At 58.1% G+C, this 19,191-nt stretch overlaps 2 protein-coding genes across 2 annotated transcripts; one reads left to right on the top strand and one right to left on the bottom strand.

Annotated features, from left to right (window-relative positions):
• Positions 1 to 2,213: 2,213 nt before the first annotated feature.
• Positions 2,214 to 7,516, top strand: CAV3 (caveolin 3). Its single transcript, XM_059823175.1, has 2 exons — positions 2,214 to 2,417; positions 5,416 to 7,516. The coding sequence occupies exons 1-2, from the start codon at positions 2,304 to 2,306 to the stop codon at positions 5,755 to 5,757; spliced, it is 456 nt and encodes a 151-aa protein (XP_059679158.1). The 5' UTR covers positions 2,214 to 2,303; the 3' UTR covers positions 5,758 to 7,516.
• A 2,209-nt stretch (positions 7,517 to 9,725) lies between these two features.
• OXTR (oxytocin receptor) lies at positions 9,726 to 15,936 on the bottom strand. Its single transcript, XM_059823305.1, has 2 exons — positions 15,006 to 15,936; positions 9,726 to 9,995 (listed from the first exon to the last, which is right to left on the bottom strand). The coding sequence occupies exons 1-2, from the start codon at positions 15,934 to 15,936 to the stop codon at positions 9,748 to 9,750; spliced, it is 1,179 nt and encodes a 392-aa protein (XP_059679288.1). The 3' UTR covers positions 9,726 to 9,747.
• Between the last annotated feature and the right edge of the window lie 3,255 nt (positions 15,937 to 19,191).

Here is a 19,191-nt window from a genome sequence, read left to right on the forward strand (position 1 = left end):
TCAGCACTGGTTCCCGGCCAAGTGAGTATTGCTCTTCCATCAGACCATGGTTACTCACGCACGCCGCCTCCGCTCACGCCAGCAATGTGTTCCTTCAGCTCAGAGTGAGGGGAAAACAGCTTATTTTGCAAAAACATCCTTCACGATCTATCTTGTAGTGCTCAGCCACCGCAGCAGTGATGCTATGAAACTTTGTCAGAGAGGGATTCAGCCGTGACAGAGCAGGTCTGCCCTTAAAGCTGGTGCCCAAAGCTTTGAAGCATGGAGGATTTTTTACTTGCAATGCCAGCCCGTGCTGGGTTTGGGCTCTTCCAGCTGCTGCTGAGGAGGAGGCAGGGCTGGCACCGCGGTCGGAGGGCCGGGTCACCAGCCGAGCACAGCTCCAAAAACCCCTCTGAAGGGCAGAGGCCGGCAGGCAGCGTGTCTCCAGCCAGGCTCTGGGTGCTCCCACACCCGACAGCTCTGGGCACGTTTTACCCCCGGCAGAAGCTCGCTGCCTCCCGGGTGCGTTTGAAGGCTGCAGCTGCGCCCAGTGCTGTGCTGCTCGGCTAACCCTGCGGGCAGGCAAAGGGATGGGGCCAGACCGAGCCACCCCGCCGGCGAGAGATCCAGGGACATGGAACCGGTGCTGCTGAAGGGTTTCCAGTGTGCTTTCACCCAGAGGAACGCAGCCAGGGTCGCTGATGGGTGCTCCTCTCCAGAAGCAACCTGCCCAGATTTACACCCACAACCCCAACACTCAAACCTTTACAGAATTTGTCCCTTCTCCGCAGGTGCCTCCTTTACTTTTGCAAAACCCCATGGGTTTGCATGGTTACTTTCCACCCCCGGTTCTGCCCTTTCTTTCCCTACAGAAGGGGTCAGGGAGGTCTCTGACAAGCTGCAGTCACCACAGTTTTAGCCATGGATGTGTCACACCCCAGAGCATCACCACATCTGCTTTCACTAGAGCAGAAATCCCAAGAAAAACAGTTTCCAGACTAAGGTACCATCCTGACTACAGAAAAAATACTGAAAAAACACCGCGGGCAGCAGGAGTTAGAGGAGTCTGGCAGCCTTCGACTTGCAGCAACGCTCAGCCAGGCCCTCACCATCACAAGTTCTCGAGGAAAAATGAATACGCCCGAGAGACCTGCTACGCCTCGGCCAAATGAAAGAACACGATCCCATTTTGCACTGTATTCTATCAACTCAAAGGGCTGGAACAAAACCATTGCAGCGCTGAAAGCTCCAGGCAGCCAGCCACATGGATTTGATAAGGACGGCACTGCACAGGCACTGATGTTTTTGGAAGGCAGCAGCCTTTTGCAGTTAACATCCCCCCCCTGCCAGCCAAGCACATGAGCTCCGAAGTGGCCGCTTCCATGCCCAGCAGTCATGCAGACACCTCCCAGACCCTGATCCCTCCTCCTTAACGAGCCGTGCATCCTTCCCTCTCAACTGATTTAACAGAAGCTTTGGGTGGGTGGCTGGTTTTGTTTGTTGTTTTTCACAAAACCATTAGTTTTAAACAAATCTTCACGAAAACCAAGAGACCACTGAAGAGATTAATAAGGATTACCAAAATACAGCACAAGTTAAATAAATCTTCATTAATAGGTTAATGTCACTGTGCCCAGTGTTCACAAAGCAGATACCCCAACCATTATAGATCTGTGGGTCAATCAATTGGATTTCCTTGAGTTTCTCTGTACGAAAAAGCTGGAATTGAAGGAATCCAAGCTGATACCATAAGACACCTTCTGGGCTCCTGGAGGGACCCCCAGGCTCACTGCCTGTCCCAGGACAACGCAGCTTCTCTGGGCGATATTTATAGACACTATTCCTGTCTCCTCTGAGTCGCTGCGTTTACAGATTCGTAAACAACTATTTCTCTCATAAACAGCTATTTCTCTCAGGCTCTTGAGGATTTTTGCTCCAATTTGGACATCATTTTCCCTGCACTGCTTCCCCACGCAAGGCGAGAATCCCAGCTGCGCAGCTGGGCCGGGGGGCTGCACCCCCACCCCCCGTGCCACCCTCGCCCCGGCTCGAGGGCCACCAGCCCCCTGCAGCTCTGCCCCCCCGGAGGTGACACCGCGGGGGCTGTCCCCAGCAAAGCCCCTTTAAGGGCTGCTTCGGGGCAGCCGCAGGAGGTGCACCATTAATTTTAGCCTGGAGCACTGCCAGGGGCGCAGGGCAGCTGCTGCGGGCGGCGGGGGGGCCAGCGCCTCCACACCCTGCCCTCCCCCAGGTCCTCCCCCCGCAGAGCCCCAGTTCCCCGCTCTGTGACCGTCGGGAGCCAAGCTGGCGGCAGAGCAGCCATGGCAGAGGAACAGAGCGAGCTGGAGGAGAGGATCATCATCAAGGACCAGCACACCAAGGAGATCGACCTGGTGAACAGAGACCCAAAGCGTATAAACGAGGATGTTGTAAAGGTAGGATTTTCTCAGCCCTGGTTTTTAGAAGCATCGCTGCCTCCTTAATGCAATCAGTATATTGGCATTGTCATTCTGTATTTGGCTTGACCTCAGCCAGGGCTGTAAGTCCCTGGTATACGTCCCTCAAGAGGCGGCATTACCGCAGGCTGCAGGGAGATAACCTGCTACGAGGCACAACCCTGCTGCCGGGGCGTCCGGATGCCGGCTGGGTGGCCGTGTGCTGTGCATGGCTCTGATTAACACAGTATTTCCCATTCCTTGAATGCACTCTCCAACTTCACAGGCTGTAGCTTGAAAATTTATGGCGACATCCTCCTTTGTACCAGTAAGTCAGGAGCCAAAAATAAAACAGGGTCAGCCCATATCACCGATTTAAAGGGAACCTTGGAAAAAGACTGCTAATCTTCAAGACCTGACAATCTGAGCACCAGAGCATTTAGATACCTGTTGTCCTAGTTGGAAGAAGACTGTTTCTCCCACATGGCAGCAGGAGGGTGCAGCAAGCCTCCTCCGTCTATTTTTGATCAAGAGGAGTTCTCAGTCTAGCTGGACAGGGAAGCTTTTTCCCGAACGCTTACCACTGGAGCTCGGTTGCTCTAAGCTTCGTTAGCATTTTGCCATAAATAATTTTGGCCCAAAGGAGAACAGGAGGAGATGGAAGGGTCTTGTTAAAACTGTATTGAGAGATCAAAGAGGATGACATGCCAGAAGGGACAAAGCCTGTTCACAAAGGCTTTGGAACGGGCCATGAACTTGATCGTACTGGTGAAATGCAAGATTGCATTTGTGCATTAAATTACTGTTACAGCTAAAACCGTGGGCATGGTCAAGTTAAAAGCCCCCGAGATGAGCCCTGACAGTGACAGCCATAGATGGGCATCCTTCAGGCACAGCGAGCCGTGCCCGTGACAGCTACCAGGCACCTCGGTATCTTCAGCACATTCCCAGCAGCACGTCCCACATCTGTGCTGCACCGTGCCAGCGCGTCTGAACAGCCTTGGCCCAGGGCTCGGAAGCGCAGCGGGCTACAGCAGCACCACCCTGCCATCGGCCACGCTGCCGGTGCGGCGAGGACCGGACAGCCTTCAGCCCGCTCACCCCCAGTGCCAGGCAGCACTCCGGGGCACACCTACCTGCTCCCCAGCTTGGAGATGTCACCAGCTGCTACTGGGGGGTAATGCCAGCACCTTCCAGGCCACCCCTAACCCCTCATACCAGCCCCGTTCCCCCACCCCACCCCTGCCTTTTCCCAACTCAGGATCCCCAGAAGCTTTAAGAGGGTTTTCAAGCTTACCCACTTACATGGCCACACTGCTGCTTCATCAGCTTTGGAAGTTTTCAGAGCGTTTGCTCAAGCTACCTAGCATTCCTCCCACCTTAAAAATAGCAAGGCTGATAAGGCTGGGGAGGGAGGGCAGAGCCAGCCCCCGGAGGGGGAAGCACAACTCACCCTCCTGCTGTCCAACAGCATCCCGAAGGGAAAGCCAAAGCCTCCCCACTCTCCGGTGGGCAGCAACACACTCGAAAACACCCTGGGCATTAAAGCACGCCATGCCCTTGAAGCGCAGCAGGTAGAGAGGCATCCAGCGGAGGGAAGCAGGGAAGCAGAGTGCTTTGGAGGCTGAAGGGTTCACCTGGCCACAGGTAAACCCCTCCTGAGCATTACAGTGCAACAGCCGGAATCTGAGACCACGTTACAGTAGCGGCACCAGCCGCAGAGGCTTTGCAGAGCTTTAAAAGCCTCCTGCCAGGAAAAGCAATAGAGCAAGGGAGCAGTACCTGCCTTGGGGCCGTGTCCGGGCTCAGCTCAGGATTCAGCCTCTGCCCCTACTGCTCCTCCAGACCCACTTCAGGTACACTGTTAGCAAAAGCAGCAGTGAGGCAGAGACTCTCCTTTTATAGCCTGCTGCTCCCTTCGTTAATTGATCCCTGATTAGCTCATCAGGCACTGGGGCAGCTGTGCAGCGACCTGCTGCTCGGCTCCCAGCCCACCCGGGCGGCAGCGCTTTCCCGGGAGCTGCTGACAGGCGCTCCAGGACCAGCTAACCTGGCTGCTGATTCCCAATCCGCGACAGTATTTCTCCCAGTACCTCCTCCCCGCTCCAGGAAATTAAAGATGATGCAGAATGATTTTATGATCAAACTGCTTCCAAAACCAGAACGGATATTGCAATTTAACATAAATGTATAAACAGACACATTAGCTTCCCAAGGAAAGGCAATGCTCTTTTTCAAGACAAATAGCTTGGCTCATGCATCCCCTAAAAATGAGTTATACCACAATGAGATCTCTATGCGTAGTTCAGAGGCTTTTAAGAGTACTTGTCATTCAGAGACACTCTGATGCCTGTATGTAACAGCACTATCCCTGTAAGGGCATGGCCAAGCCGATCTCTCTCCCTCTTCGGACAGAACGCAGACAGACAGAATTGAGCACCTTGCCGCCACAGATATAAATAAATAAATCGTAAATCAAGAGGGCTGTTGGATTTTTATTAGCACAAACCACCCTCTTGCCGAGCAGGCAGCCCACGTCCCTGAATGCTAAAAAAGGGTAGGAACGGGCTCTGGCCTCCTCCGGAGTAAACACTCCCACGCACAGCTCCCGTTCCGAGGACTGACGCCTGGCCCCGGCACCTGGCAGCACCGTCCACAGCTCGGGATCTGGGAGCGGGGAGCGTGTCCGGAGCAGCCGAGCCTGGGCTTTCGTGCCGCGGGTTGAGCCTGCGTGCCGCGTGCCCACGGGCTGAGGCCGGGCAGCGCCGGGAGCCCCACGCCATCTCCTGCCCTTGCAGCGGCCCTCCTGCCGCACCGGGGTTTGTCCTCGCGCGGGGGGGTACAGGGGATCCGTGCGTGTGTCCCCAGCACGGCCCTGGCTCTCCCCAGCCCCCTCCATTCGGGCTCTCCTCCCACGTTGCAGCGGATCCTCATCCTTGCACTGGAGCCCTTGCTAACCCCCCCAAACCCCCTTTACCTCCGTCTTCTCTCCTCCCAGGTGGATTTTGAGGACGTGATAGCTGAGCCTGTGGGAACATACAGCTTTGACGGTGTCTGGAAAACCAGCTACACCACCTTCACCGTCAGCAAGTACTGGTGCTACCGGCTGCTCTCTGCCATCCTGGGCATCCCCCTGGCAGTCATCTGGGGCTTCCTCTTCGCCCTCATCTCCTTCTGCCACATCTGGGCAGTGGTGCCCTGCATCAAGAGCTACCTGATAGAGATCCAGTGTGTCAGCCGAATCTACTCCCTCTGCATCCACACCTTCTGCGACCCGCTCTTTGAGGCACTCTCCAAGATCTGCAGCAACATCAGAGTCGCTCTCCGGAAGGAGATCTAGGTCCCTACAGCCGCCCCAACCCGCCCTCGCACGACCGCCCCTCTGCGCAGGTTTCCCTGGCTCCTGCAGCGTGCCCTGCCCGCGGGCACACGCACACCCGTGCCCAGGGACCTGCGCAGCGCAGCAGGGCCCCGCGGCAGAGCTGGCTGTCAGGGATGCTCCCTGCAGACAGAGGCACACCGGGCTGCCCCTTACTCCATCCCAAAGCCAGCAGCTTTAAGAGAAGAGAAGCCCATGGAGGCTGGGCGAGCAGCCCAGGGAGAGCCCTCTGCCCTCCAGGACCCCCAGCATCACACCCTGCTCCTGCGGGAGGGACCGCAGCATCTCCTGGACCACAGCCCTGGGCCACGACCTGCAGCAGCAGAGTGAGAAGTGACGGTGCAGAGATGCTGCTGGACAACCGACCAAACCCCGCCTGCGTCTCCATCCCTCGGGTCTAGCGTGACACTAAGACAAATACTTGCATATGAATTATTATTATTTGCTGCAAATAATTGTTGTTGTGGAAGCTTCTGTATTAAAATACGCCACACAAAAGTTTTATGGATAGAATAGTGAAAGCAAACTTTTCTTTTTTCATGTGTGTTTGCATTTCAGCAAAGCTTTGAAAACCAGATCAATTAGTGCATGAAACACTGTGTTTGCCTCCTGGGAGTATGTGCTGGGCCTGGGCCACCGGCAATTGCAAAACCACTCGTGGCAGCCTGACACTCACTACTTAATTACGGGGCATCGTCACGCTTTGTGGTCAGGATTCAACGGCAGTAGAGCACAGGTGGGCAGCTGCCCTGCGCATCGCCCGGGAGCGCCGGGGCTGCAGAGGGGGCAGCCGGGCGGCACCACGGGGAGCAACGAGAACAAACGGCTTTTGATAACTTCACTCGAGAATTGACAATCTTGGCTTTACGTAAAGCTTTGGCTTGTTTCTCAGGGAGGATACTTACTACGTGCTTGCTTGTTTGATGCTGGGCAAGCTCTAACCTACAGCAGCGTGCTTACCTTACACTGCAAGGGCTGTGCCGCTGCTCCGTGCCCGGCACTGCTTTAGCTGCCGTCCCGGCGCCAGGGTCGCAGGACCGTGCGAACCCCTCAGGCTCTGCCCCAAGGGAGGAGACCCATGTCCAACGGCCTGCCTCGCGCCCTTCCCTCCGGCCAGTCCCCCTCCCATAGCACCCGCGGGGCTCGCCCAGATGTGTGGAGGGGAGTGGAGGAAGGAGCCTCCTTCCAGGATGCTGCCCACTCCAAGCCGCTCCAGTGAAAACACGAGGATGAGGAAAAAAGTCCAATTTGGAGCTATTTCCTCCCTTGTATTGTCAATTAATCTGTTTAGTCCATCTTCCATGAAGCCGTACCTTAACTTGGAGGCACGTAACCGCTTGATGGGCTCTGGCCTTAAGTGCTTTGCTGAATCAGGGCCCAGGAGGTCTTGCTGTTCAGAGGTTATTCTCAATTGTATTCATGTGCTTTTTTCCTTTGGCTTCCGACAAAGACTTGGAGCCAACCTCTCTTCTAGTGCCATGCCAAGAACAAGAAAGAGCCAGATTTTCTACTGGTGCTCTTCCAATGGCTTGGGATTGTGGACTTCCAGTATTCCACAGCAGTAGAGCACCCATGCTCTAGCATCACCTGGCCTCAAGATGGATGGAGTGGTACAAAAAGAAAGATATTTAGATATTGGTAGGGGAAAAAAGTCTCCAAAAACACTCTATTATGAGCATTTTTTAAAGCTTTTTGTGGGAATAAAAGTAATTAAAAACCATACTGGGATTATATTCTTTTTAATTTTTTTTTTGTTCTAGTAGTTCACAGCCTGAACCCAAAAAACCCCCAAAATTCTGATCTCCCCACTGCAGTGATCTATGGGCTCCCCACACGTGGAGCACACGCCGCTCACTTGTCAGCACCTCTGTTTTGCTTTTGACCCTTATGAAAAGTTCTTCAGCAGCGCGTTCAATATCCTTCCACTGCGACAAAGCTGGAGCTCCTCTCCCTGTCCCCATTTCACTGCAGCCTGGGGACAGCACGGGAGCTCGGCCGTGGCCTGCAGCATCACTCGGCTGGCGATCGCAGTGTCCCCACACGGAGGGGCACGGCCCTGCCTGACCCCGGCACCGCAGCCAGTAATTGCACCCAGGGCTCACAAGGCAATGCCCTGCCTCTCCCAAAGCTTCCTCCCTGCTCTGCGCATCGGTCCCGGTGAAATCTATCGCCACATTGCGTTTCCTTCCTCGCGGATGGAGGATGCACCAGGCCCCCGGGTTCACGATAAAATGGGAAGCCCCCTCCTTGTTTTGCGCAGGAGATGATTACTCTCAAGGAGAAAGAAGATGAACACGGGAGGAAAATGCTGTATGCTTTCCTAGGGATTCAAACCAGTCTGGTAAAATATGCTGAGACTGAATCTGCTGGGTTGTATTCAGCAAATGTGCTGAGCGCTCACTTGAAGCTACTAGGAAAAAAACAAGGGAATGCCAGGACATGAAAGGTGAAAATGTACCTGTTGATGACAGTGAAAAAATAAAGTACACATTTAAATGCATTTTTCATATTCATTCCCAACACATTACCCTTTGACCGCATGCAGGCCTTGCTTCTGCACATCTCCCTGCCAGCTGCAGCTCGGGAGGCGGCGCGAGCAGAGGCAGGAGCATCCGTCCGCAGCCACCGGATCCCACCGAATTCGTGGGAAAGCTCCCGCCGCCTTCAGCCAGAGCTGCACTCCACCCCAGCTGTCCAAGGCTGTGCCACAGCTAGCTTCATGCTACGGAATAAAGTGGTGTGCAGATCTTCAGTGCTTGGTGCGCTACTCTATAAACAAAAGCACTGTTACGCTGAGTGTACTTGGGTCTTGTGTTTAAAGCGTTGTTTCCCATTGGTTTCCTTCACTTCTTTCAATCACCTAGTGCTCCTTCTGCACTTCCCCTCCCGCTTTCCATCAAGACACAGTCAGAAAACTTTATTTACAGGTATTTCTTAACAATAAAAAATCCATGCTATCAGCATGACCTTGTGCGTTACAAAGCAAGAAAATTGCATTGGTGTAAAAGACTAAATGCTATCTGCGGTAAACCCAAAGCAAAAGCTTGGCCTTGGGGGACTCGATGGGATTTTTTCCATTAAACCCCATGGAGTGCAGCTGTAATCCCACACACCTGCCTTCAGAGAAGCTTTTGTGCACACTCAGCAAACGTGTTATTGCACAGGTTCCCTGGCCCTGCCGTCGTGTCCACTCCCCCGGCTCCTGCTGACCCGTCTGCGCAGCCTCACACGGCGCACGGAGCAGAGCTGGTGGGGTAGGGACACCCGGGCGTTAGCGTTGTCCCCCGGGAGTTTGTCCCCAGCCCTGTCCCCACTGCCTCCGCAGCCCGTGGCGGCGGGACTGCCCTGCTCTGTCCTGGCAGTTGCACGAGCAGGGCCGGGCTGGGGGAAGCAGGGCTGGCACCGAGCAGGGATGCAGGGATGGGGCTGCCTCTGCCCCACAGCACTTCAAGCGAAGCAAGCACACCCGCGTTGAGAGCGCAGTGCCTGCGGCTCTCTCCCAGCCGGGCGCTGCCATCCCGTGGGATTCCTGCTGCAGGCAGAGGTGGGGCCGGGTGCCTGACGCCCGTGTGCCCGGGGTGGCACCTATCACCCTGTGCTGCAGCCCCTTGCATCCGACGGGCACGTAGCGCACCTGCCCCAGCAGCGCAGGATCATTCGGGGCAAAACCCGTCCCTCCCGGTGGTATCTAAAAGCCACCCATGTCAGTGGATGGGGGCTCAGAAGCAGGTTCGTGGCACTCACTCCCAGGCAGCACTGAAACTTGGACCACAGAAGTCCTCCCCTGCTCCCGCCTCAGTTAAATAATGACCGCTGTACATGCTTACACGCACACAGACATATATACACCTATTTATATAGAAACCCCCTTGCTTGTCCAAATCCCAGCTTTTCACAGAGAAGCGCTGGAGGCAGCATGGCGGTGGAGCGAGGTCCTGGCTGGCGATGCCCTCACGTCGTGGATGGATGCGTGAAGCTCCTCTGGCTCGTGCTCTTGCAGCTGAGGACGAAGGAGGAGGAGTTGCTCTTCTTGCCGACACTCAGGTCGCACGCCGGCCGCGACTTCAGGTAGCGCGTGGAGCAGCAGAGGAAGCGCCGCACCAGGTCGTGGAAGAGGTGCCCCGTGTACAGCATGTAGATCCAGGGGTTGCAGCAGCTGTTGAGGCTGGCCAGGAGCATGGCGATGATGAAGGGGGAGGCTGCAAGGCAGAAAGCACGGCAGTGTCAGGGCACGGTGCGGGCGGCGAGAACACCACCCTGGGGAGGTGGGCGCTGGGCACACGCTGCGGTGGGCTCTGCCGAGAGCCCCGCACTCTGCCAGCACCACAACGCCTCCTCCCGTGCCAGGGGTGGGCTGCCCTGCCTGCAGGAACACCACGGTCAGCACGAGAGTGAAGAAGAGCTGGCGAACAAAAAAGGGGGGAGCAAGTCTGGGTTTAAGCAACTTGGTTTTAGGTTTTTCCCCCCAGAAGAGCTGCTTTTCCCCCACTCAGCTTCTGCGCTGCTGCCTGCTCGGCATTACCCTAGAAATGCCTCGCCAAGAGGCAGAGCTGCCCCCAGCATCATCTGCACAATTTGCCTTTACTGTGTCCAAAGCGGGCAGGAGGGAGCGCGGCCTCTTGGAGTTGCCATGGCAAAGAGGAGGACCTGGAACAAAAAGAGCCGAGTAGCTCATTTTTCCCCACCAGTGGCCAATTTGGGGCCGACTAGCAGCTTTCATCTGCTCGAGCTGTGGGGAAGCCACGTTCCCCCCCAGCCCCGGGGTGTCCCCTGCTCCTGGGCTGTCCCCACCACCAAAATCCAGCTGAGAGAACAGTGCCTGCCAGCCCGGCCCCATCCGTGCCTTTGGCCAGTGCTCTCCCAGCCCTGGGGAGCGGTGGCATTTTTCTTTCCCCGAATTAATTTTTCACATACGATGCTCTGCCAGGGGAAATGACAGCCATTCCCATTTCAGTAATGAAGCCCGGGAGCCTGGCAATGGCTCCTGGCTGCAAGCGTGATGTTGGGGACAGGAGGCGATGGTTGCGGTGTGGTGCCAGGACGTCAAGTCTCCTGCTGCTGCTCTCCATTCCCAGCGCACAAAGTACCCGACTGTCCCACCTGAGAGGTCAGGTCGGTGCCTCCTGGTGAGAAGGGGACGGTGGGACTCGCACCCGCCATGGCAGCCGGGACAAGGAGGGGCAGCCTTGGCCCCCCGCGGGGCAGCACCTCCATGAAGCGGCTGCGGGCGGGGGGGTGGGGGTGGGGGGGCAGAGCTTTTATTCTGCTCCCCATGTTTTCAGCCCAACTTCTCATCTCCATGTGCTCTCAGGGGAGGTGCCAGCAGTAAGGGTGCCTGTGTGGGTTTGGCTGTTTCTGGTCCCTTTCTGCCTCTGCAAAAATCCACTCACAGTTTTTTAAACTAGAATAATGAGTATTAGTTTCCAAATTCATCTTTAGCCAACTCATACACAATTCCTGCTCTAGTGATGTCTGGTCCAACCGCTTTTAATTTCAAGCATACGCTAAAAGAAATCTATGGGGAATGGTTTACAAATCCTAAGCGCAAGACCTGAAATACATCATAGCATTTCTATCCACTTAAAAAAAATCCAGCCATGGCTGACTCAGCTCTTCTCTCTCTGCGGGAGATAAATTGAACTTCACGGAGCTTACTGCATGGCAGGTCTTAAGCGTGGACCTCTCCCCTCTCTGGCAGGACTGCTGGAGATCCCCGAGAGGAGCTGCAAAGAGCAAGCTCTGCCCCTCGGGGACGCTCCCTCTGCCCAGGCTCTGAACGTGCCCCGCAGCGGGGCTGGGGATGTTGCGCCGTCGGGAGGGCTCGGCAGAGGCAGGAGGCTGCGCCCGGGGAAGGGCTGCGGGGCCTCTGCTGCGAAGGCTGCTGCAGAAGTGAGATGAAATGAGGACCACTCACTAATTCCCACATACAGGTAGATGCTATCACTCACAGCCCACGTTTCAGGGCACCAGCTCCCAAGATTAAGGGACCAATATAACAGAGTTACACTGCTTCACAGCCTCACTATTATCTTCACAGATGCTATAAGCCAACTTTGACTCAAAGGTCAAAATGCCACACGTAATGTGTATCATCTGTAAGGTCTGTGCAGCAGAAGCCTTCCAACCAACGGTCTGCGAAGGATCCCTGGTGCTTAAGCTGACACCTGAATCATAACCTGTAGCTCCAACCCACACTTACAGAGGCTGTAGGTTTGCATGGCCAGCAAAATGGGGATGGCCGCTGCCTGGCCCGGGTATGTGGTATCAGGCTGATAGCCCCAGCCCCTCCCCAGGCATGCAGCAGACCGACGAGCCCGGCACCGCAGCAGGGCTCCAAAGCGTTCGGCACTGACATTTAGGCACTCTCATCTGCCCCAAGGCAGGGACCCCCCTTCCATGGGGAAGGGACGCCAAAGGGGCTGCGGGGCCCTGGCGTTCCGTGGAGCCGGGGTGCGGAGCAGGGCGATAGCGTGGCTGGGGGAGAGGGGGAGCGGGGCCAGGCGGGTGGGCAGCAGCGTGGGACCCAGCCCCATCCTGCCGCTCCACCTGGCACCATGCGGGGCTGGGGGGCAGCTTCCGCACTTCGCTTGCCTTGTTTCAATGAAGTTGTTTTTATGAAGGGAGGAAGACCCGTGTAGAAATATACTGAAGTGGATCAGTAAGAGTAGGGTGAGTGTCTCGGATTATCACTTCACCAACTAGGAAAGGAGGGCTTCTTCAGTTTGTTTTCTTTACAGCCTTACCTTTTACCCCTGACACACATCAAACAGCAGCAGACTTTGCACCCTGCGAAGGTGAAAGCATGGCCTGAGGCACTCCGGGCCAGGGATCGGCTGGGAGCAGTATGGGAGCTTTACCCACAGCAGACCAAACGCTGTGCATCCCTCTGCTAACGCCCAAGACCTGCGTCTCACCATGCTCCGGGATGCAATGCACAGGCAGAAAACTGCAGGGTGCCTGCTCAGCATTAATTAGGATTCAACTGGGTATAAACAGACTTCCCCTTGCCAGGGACACTCTTTATGACAGCCTATGTGGAGAAAACCAAACATTTTCTAAGTAGGCGACCCTCCATCACACAGCCTTTGCCACCTGCTCGTCACCTCCCGGGGTGCAGCCCATCGGTGTCGCAGCCGTGACGGGGCCCCGCTGCTGCCGGGCTGCGCAGTGAGCACCCTGCCCGCCTGCTTCTCTTCCTTCACTGACTTACGCCCATGCAGACTGCAAAGCCTGCAAGATGAGCAACAGCCAAATTCCCTTTCTGCTGCGGAGTACACCTCTGCCAGGCGCCCCGCGATGCTGCCCGGCCAAGGCAGCCCGAGCCTCAGTGCAAAGAAAGGAGATCCGGGATGCAGGGCAACACTGTCAGGAGCGCAGCAGGCAAAGCCCGTTTCTTCTGCAGAGACGTCTGACCCTGCCACCCCTGTCGTGCCTCTGGGCAGCCAGCGAGGAGGAGGGTGGGCCTGGGAGGAAGGGCTGGGGTCTCCCGGCACTTGCTATCCACAATAACCCACCCGAGGCTTTGCCTCCCTGTGCCATGAAAGCCTCCAGCAAATGCTCTGGCAAAACTCCCACCCTTCACTGCAGACACGGGCCCCTGAGCAACAGAACCATGAAGGAGAGGGGAGTTTGCTACAACTCGGCACGGCTGGAGCTTTTCTCACTACGTAAACGCAAAGCAGAAAAGGAAAGGCATCGCGGGGCCAATTGCACAGGGTGAACTTGCCCACAGCAGCCCGCAGGGTGTGATCGGTGAACACCCCGGCCATCCCCCCGCTCCTCGCCGCAGGAATCAGCGGAGCGGCAGAGGTTTGTTTGCCGATGAGTCAGGTGGAAGCCCTGGAGACTGCAGGTTTGAAATACAGCGAAAGGGAGAGACGCTGCTTCATCCCAGGGCGTATCTGAAAACTAGAAGTTTCAACCAGCCTAAATCAGGCGGAAAACCAAGAGACGGCTGCCTGGAGCCCGAAGGGAGGTTTAAAAAGCTGTGCTTCACTTCTCCACCTGAAATAAAAGGGGCACAGAGAAGCAATAAAGGCAAGTTAGGAGAGCTGGAGCCAGGCTATCAGCTTTGGTCTATGGGAGAAGAGATGTGCGCAGGCTGCAGGAAACATCAGGTTTTCCACGGAGCAATGTATAGCTGGAATAGGGTTAAAGAAGAGTGCACGGTGTAAGCGAGCCGTGCCCTCCGCCGCAAAGCCCTTGCCGCGGCAGGGCTGCCAGGGGAGCCGGGCGGGGGTCGCAGCTCCTCATCGGTCTTTGACATCCCCAGACTCAGCATTGCTGTTGAGTTGGGTCAGCCTGTCCAAGGAGGACTTGTGCCTGGAAGCACTTTTTTGCCCTTGCTCCCACAGATTTTTTCTTTTAAGCTTTCCCAGACGGTTCTCCCTGTGGGTGCAGAGGGACCATCGGCCACCTCCGCCGGGGGACAGCACAGACTTGCAGAGCTACAAGCGTGAGAGACCAAGGAGGGTAATATATTTTTCTCTGTCTGCAACCTTAGTGACGACAGGAGCAGCCAGCGCCAAGTATAAAAAATGGCAAATCAGTGACACGACGTCCTTTAGGAAAAGCCTTTGCTCATAAATCAGTGGCTTACTGCAGGAACTGTGCTCCAGTCAGAGAGAAAATAACAGCAGCGCAGTCCAGGGGTGGATGGAAATGGGAGAAGAGGAGCAGGAAAAGAGGGCAAAAGAGTAGAAAGCAAAGAAGTGAGTGAGGACAAAATGATACAGTGAAAGAAAAGAAGTTGGGCACTAACGCTGCGCAGGTTTCTCCTGCGGTCGCCCCAGCCCTGGGCACCGGTGGGGGCTCAGCTCCCACGCAGCCCTCGGGACGCCCCAGCACCCGGGGTGGGCAATCAAACCACCGGGGACCCCAGAGCGGCCCCGGGGGGGCTGAGCTCACACACCTGGGGACAGTGAAAACCTCCCGAGCCACCATCCACACAGCCCGGCCCCCCTGCGTTTGCCGGGGGCTACGCTAGCCCTCGCCTGCACCAAGGAAGCTCAGGCACAGCCGCTGCTGCCTGTCGGGTGGTTTTTCCATGTGCAGGACTTTTTCATGTCTCCCCCCCAGCCCCCCGAGACCCAGCTCAGAGCAGTTTCTGGCTGTCCCTCACAGCCCACGAGTCTGCTGTCGGTGTCCCTGCAGCCGCTGAGCTAAGCAGTCCATGCAAACGTAGGGCTATGGGAGGGGAGAGGACATACCTTCCTGCGGAGCATTCGTGTCCCACACAGACCACATCTGCACAAAGAAAAAGGGAGTCCAGCACACTATGAAAGCTAAGACTATGATGAAGGTCATTTTGACTGTCCGGATCTTGGCTTTGGAGATGAGCCTGGTGCTGCTGACCCTGGCAAACGCCGTCCCACTGCAGGAGCTGGAGCTCAGACCCACGTTGGGCCCGTGAGCCGTCTTAAGCTTCACGTTCTGCCAGATTTTGAAGCTGATTAAGCCATAGCAGATGCTCAGCATCAACACGGGGATGATGTAGACCATGAGGGTTATCCAAGTGACGTAGGCTTTAGGTCCCCAGGGCTGGATGAAATCTGCCCAACAGTCGTAAACCCCATTCCCCACATCCCTCAGAGAAAATATGTGGATCTGAGGGATGCTGACCAGCAGGCACAGCAGCCAGGTGAGGAGGACAGAGACCCGGTCCGCCCTCCTGTGCAGAGACCTCAGCGGCTGACAGATGGCCAAGCACCGGTCCAGGGACATCAGCAAGAGCATGTAGGTGGAAGCAAACATCCCCACTACCTGCAAGTACTTGATCAACCGGCAAAGGAAATCTGGCCCGTAAAACCTGAAGGTGATGTCCCAGATGAGCTGGGGCAGCACCTGGAAGATGGCCACGACCAGGTCAGCAATGCTCAAGTGCTTCATGAAGAAGTACATGCGGGAGTGCTTCTGCCGGGTGGTGTGGATGGCCAGCAGCACGCACAGGTTGCCGGTCAGGGCGAGGAACAGGATGAGGCAGAGGACCGTCACCTCCACCTTGGCCATGTCCTCGTTCCTCTTCAGGGGGTCCGTGGTGCTGTTCCTCCCGGAGGTCTGGTTCTCCAGCCGGAGGCTGCCGTTCCCCAGAGAGCTGTTGATCGTCCACACGCTGCTCCCCGCAAAGTACAACTTCTCCATGGCCAGCTCCGTCCCACATAGAGCCTGGCGGCAGAGAGGGTGGGTGGCAGCTCCCGCACCACCGCGTCCCCGCTGGAGGCAGCCGTGTCCCCGCTGCGCCTCTCCCCGCCCGGCGCTCACCGCCCCGGGCTGCGCTGCTCCGCCTCCGCCCCCTCCCAGGAGCAGCCCGGCCGCCCCTGCCCCTGTCCCCGGCCCGCGGCTGGAGGGCTCTCCGGCGGCTCCACCCTGTCCCCTCCCCGGGCACCCGACGCTCCGGCAGGCTCCTGCCCCCAGACAAAACCGCGGCGCGGGAGGGGGGCCGGGGCAGAGGCGAGGGCCGGCGGAGAGAGGCGCCGGCCCCCCCCGCAGCCCGCCCAGCGCCGCCGCGGCCCCGCCAGAGCTGCTGCGCCCCACGCCCGAGCCCCGCTTCAGCACCCTCTGCCCTCCAGCGCCCGGGGCCGCGGGCAGCTCCGCCACCAACCCCGCCGCCCCGCTCCCCCCGCGGCGGGGTCGCGGGCGGGTCCCCGGAGCAGCGCCGGGGCCCCGCTCCTACCTCCGGCCCCTCGCGGGCAGCCCCCGCTCGCCCCCGCCCCGGGCCGGCGGCAGCCGCGGCGGGCAGCGCTCGGGCGGGGCGGGGCGGGGGCCGGGTCCTGCCCGCCGGGGAGGGGGCCGGGGCCGGGTCCTGCCCGCCGGGGAGGGGGCCGGGGCCGGGTCCTGCCCGCCGGGGAGGGGGCCGGGGCCGGGTCCTGCCCGCCGAGGAGGGGGCCGGGGCCGGGTCCTGCCCGCCGGGGAGGGGGCCCGGGCCGGGTCCTGCCCGCCGGCGGCGGGCTGCGCGCGGAGCGGCCGCCGCGAGAGGGAGCGGCAGAGCGGGGGGCTGCCGGCGGGTCCCACGGTGAGGGGCGGCGGCTGGCGGCGCCGGTACGAGCGGGGCTGCCGCCCCCGGTGCCGGTCCCGGCCGGCCTTCCCGCTGCCCGAAGCCCCCCGGCCGCCGCCTCCCCGGCCGCGTCCCGCCGGGCAGCGCCCTGCCTGGGCCTGGGAAGGGCGGAGGGGCGGGGAGCCCCCTCGCAAGCAGAGCCCCGGCCCGCGGGGGCTGCCTCCCCGGCGCGGGGAGGAGCAGGCGGGGCGGCGGCGGGGCCCCGGGAAGGAGCCCCGGCCGCTCGGCCCCCCCTTCTCCGACGGACGCCGTAAGGGCCCGGCGGGCCAGGGTGAGGAGGGCCCTTCCGAGCTCAGGGCTCCGCGCCCCGCGGGGCCGCTGCCCGCTCTGCCCGGGGCGTTTCGAGGGCCTCGGGGGGGCGGATCTCGGCGGCCGGAGGGGCCGGGCACGGGCACGGGCACGGGCACGGTCATGGGCGCTCCCGGCAAAGCTCCCGCCAGCACAGCCTCATGCGACGAGGAGGCTCGCACCTGCATGGGCGGTTAGAACAACCCCCACCAAAGACTTTTTTACTTTCAGGAGGACTATTGTAGAGTATTATCAAACCACTTCCATAGAAGAAATAACGAGTGGCTATGCTTGACATCGTTTGCCATCGGTGCCACTGGCTCGGCAGCACATTCCACTGTTTTCTGCCGGGCTCGGGCCCCGCGAGGGAAGCAGGGACCTACGAGCGCAGGCGGGAGTGTTCGGAGGAGCATCTGCCCCCTCAGCTCCCCGTCCCTCAGCCCAGCGGCAGCCGCCACCGAGTCACTCCCAGGCCTTCCGACCAAAAAGGTGGCTTCAGCAGGGACCCGCCCGGCCCGGCCGCGGCCGCCCCTTAACCCCGAGCAAAATTCAGCAGGCTGGTGCCCGTTCCCCTGTGCTGCCTTCCCCTGGAAGCCACATCTCAAACTCTGCTTAGCCTAGCCTTAGGCCCTGAATAAACATCTCTGCAGTTATTTTTAAAGTTTTTTGGGAACCTTTAGCTCTATGCAAGATGTAGAAATGTTAAATACTTTGGCAAGTTCTTCCCTCCAGGGTTCACGTTCTTCCTCCTTCAGGCAATAAAACTGCTGTGGGAATCGCTGAGGATAACAACTCACCATGTGCAATGCTTTTTTTTTTCATGGTTCTGCCTTTTTCGGGAGAGTTCTGTAGGAGGAACTGACCGTGGCTGAAATCCTGGCTCCAGTGGAGTCGAGGAGAGGTTTGCCCTTGGCTTCTGTGCGGCTCCTTTAGCATCTTGCAGGGCACCGAGAGATGGTAAATCTGCTTCGGGAGCCAGCTGGGACGGCAGCGCTGGTGAGACACTCGCCTCAGGTGAGACACAGCAGCCGCTGTTCCTCTTTGCCCTCAGATGAGGCGTCCTTCCTAACTACAGACACCAGTTTCTTCACAGACTAGAACTGAACTGCTTCTAATGCAGAAAAGAGCCTCATGCCAATTGTGTTGCTTAGACGTGCTGCAGCTGAACGCCTCAGAGTGGTGTGTAATTGCAGAATACGTTTTATTTCAACAGTGCCTCATCAATGCTAAGCTGTGAAAGAGCTCTCCTAGGATTCCTCCTGTTTGTCCCCTTGCCAATGCCAAACTGCTCCCAGGGCTGCTCTTTCTAACGCTCTGTCTGCTTTGATTCAGAAGTGCAGGGGCTTAGCGAGCCGCGCACTGTCGAGGTGAAGGATCACACGCCTTGAGGACTGAACGTTGGATTTAAAAGTCTAAGTGACGGAAGGTTTTCATTAGTTTTACTTTAAGCGTTTTGGCTGGAGTGTCGGCTCTTTGCTCACGTCCCACTTGCAGAGGCAGGGTCCTCCCCTGCCTTGCTGGCGGTGGAGCCTGGACGGGAGCGCTGCCGCTGCGGCGGGGGGCCAGGGGCTGGTTATATGGGGCACGGCCAAGCCCCACAGCGAGAGCAGCGAGAGGGAGGGTCTCCGCTTTCTCATGGAAGGGGGCTGCAATGTTACCCCTCCCCATCCAAAGAGGGGACTGAATTTCGAGAGAGGTGCAGATGCTGCTGCGTGCCTCGGGTGCGCGTGCACCCACTGGCCGTGGTGGGGCGGCCCCTGGCCCCACACTGCTCTCAGCACGCAGGCAGCTCCCCATGGCCATCACTTTCCTCTCCTGTCTCCTACCCAGCCCGAAACCTCCCCAGCAGCCATTGCCCTTGGATTTGCGGCTGGACAAGCTTCAGTCAGAGCTTTGTGTGCAGCTTCAACTGGTTTACCACTTGCCAAGACAGCCAAAGCGCTCCCGCTGCCCAGCCATGAAGACATGCCCAGGGAAACCGCAGCATCCCCATCCACACAAAGTTTTTCTCCTCTCCTGGGCAGCTTGGAGACAGAAATTGTTCGCTGGGGTTT

The sequence above is a fragment of the Gavia stellata genome, chromosome 12 (assembly GCF_030936135.1).
Source record: "Gavia stellata isolate bGavSte3 chromosome 12, bGavSte3.hap2, whole genome shotgun sequence".
NCBI lineage: Eukaryota > Metazoa > Chordata > Aves > Gaviiformes > Gaviidae > Gavia > Gavia stellata.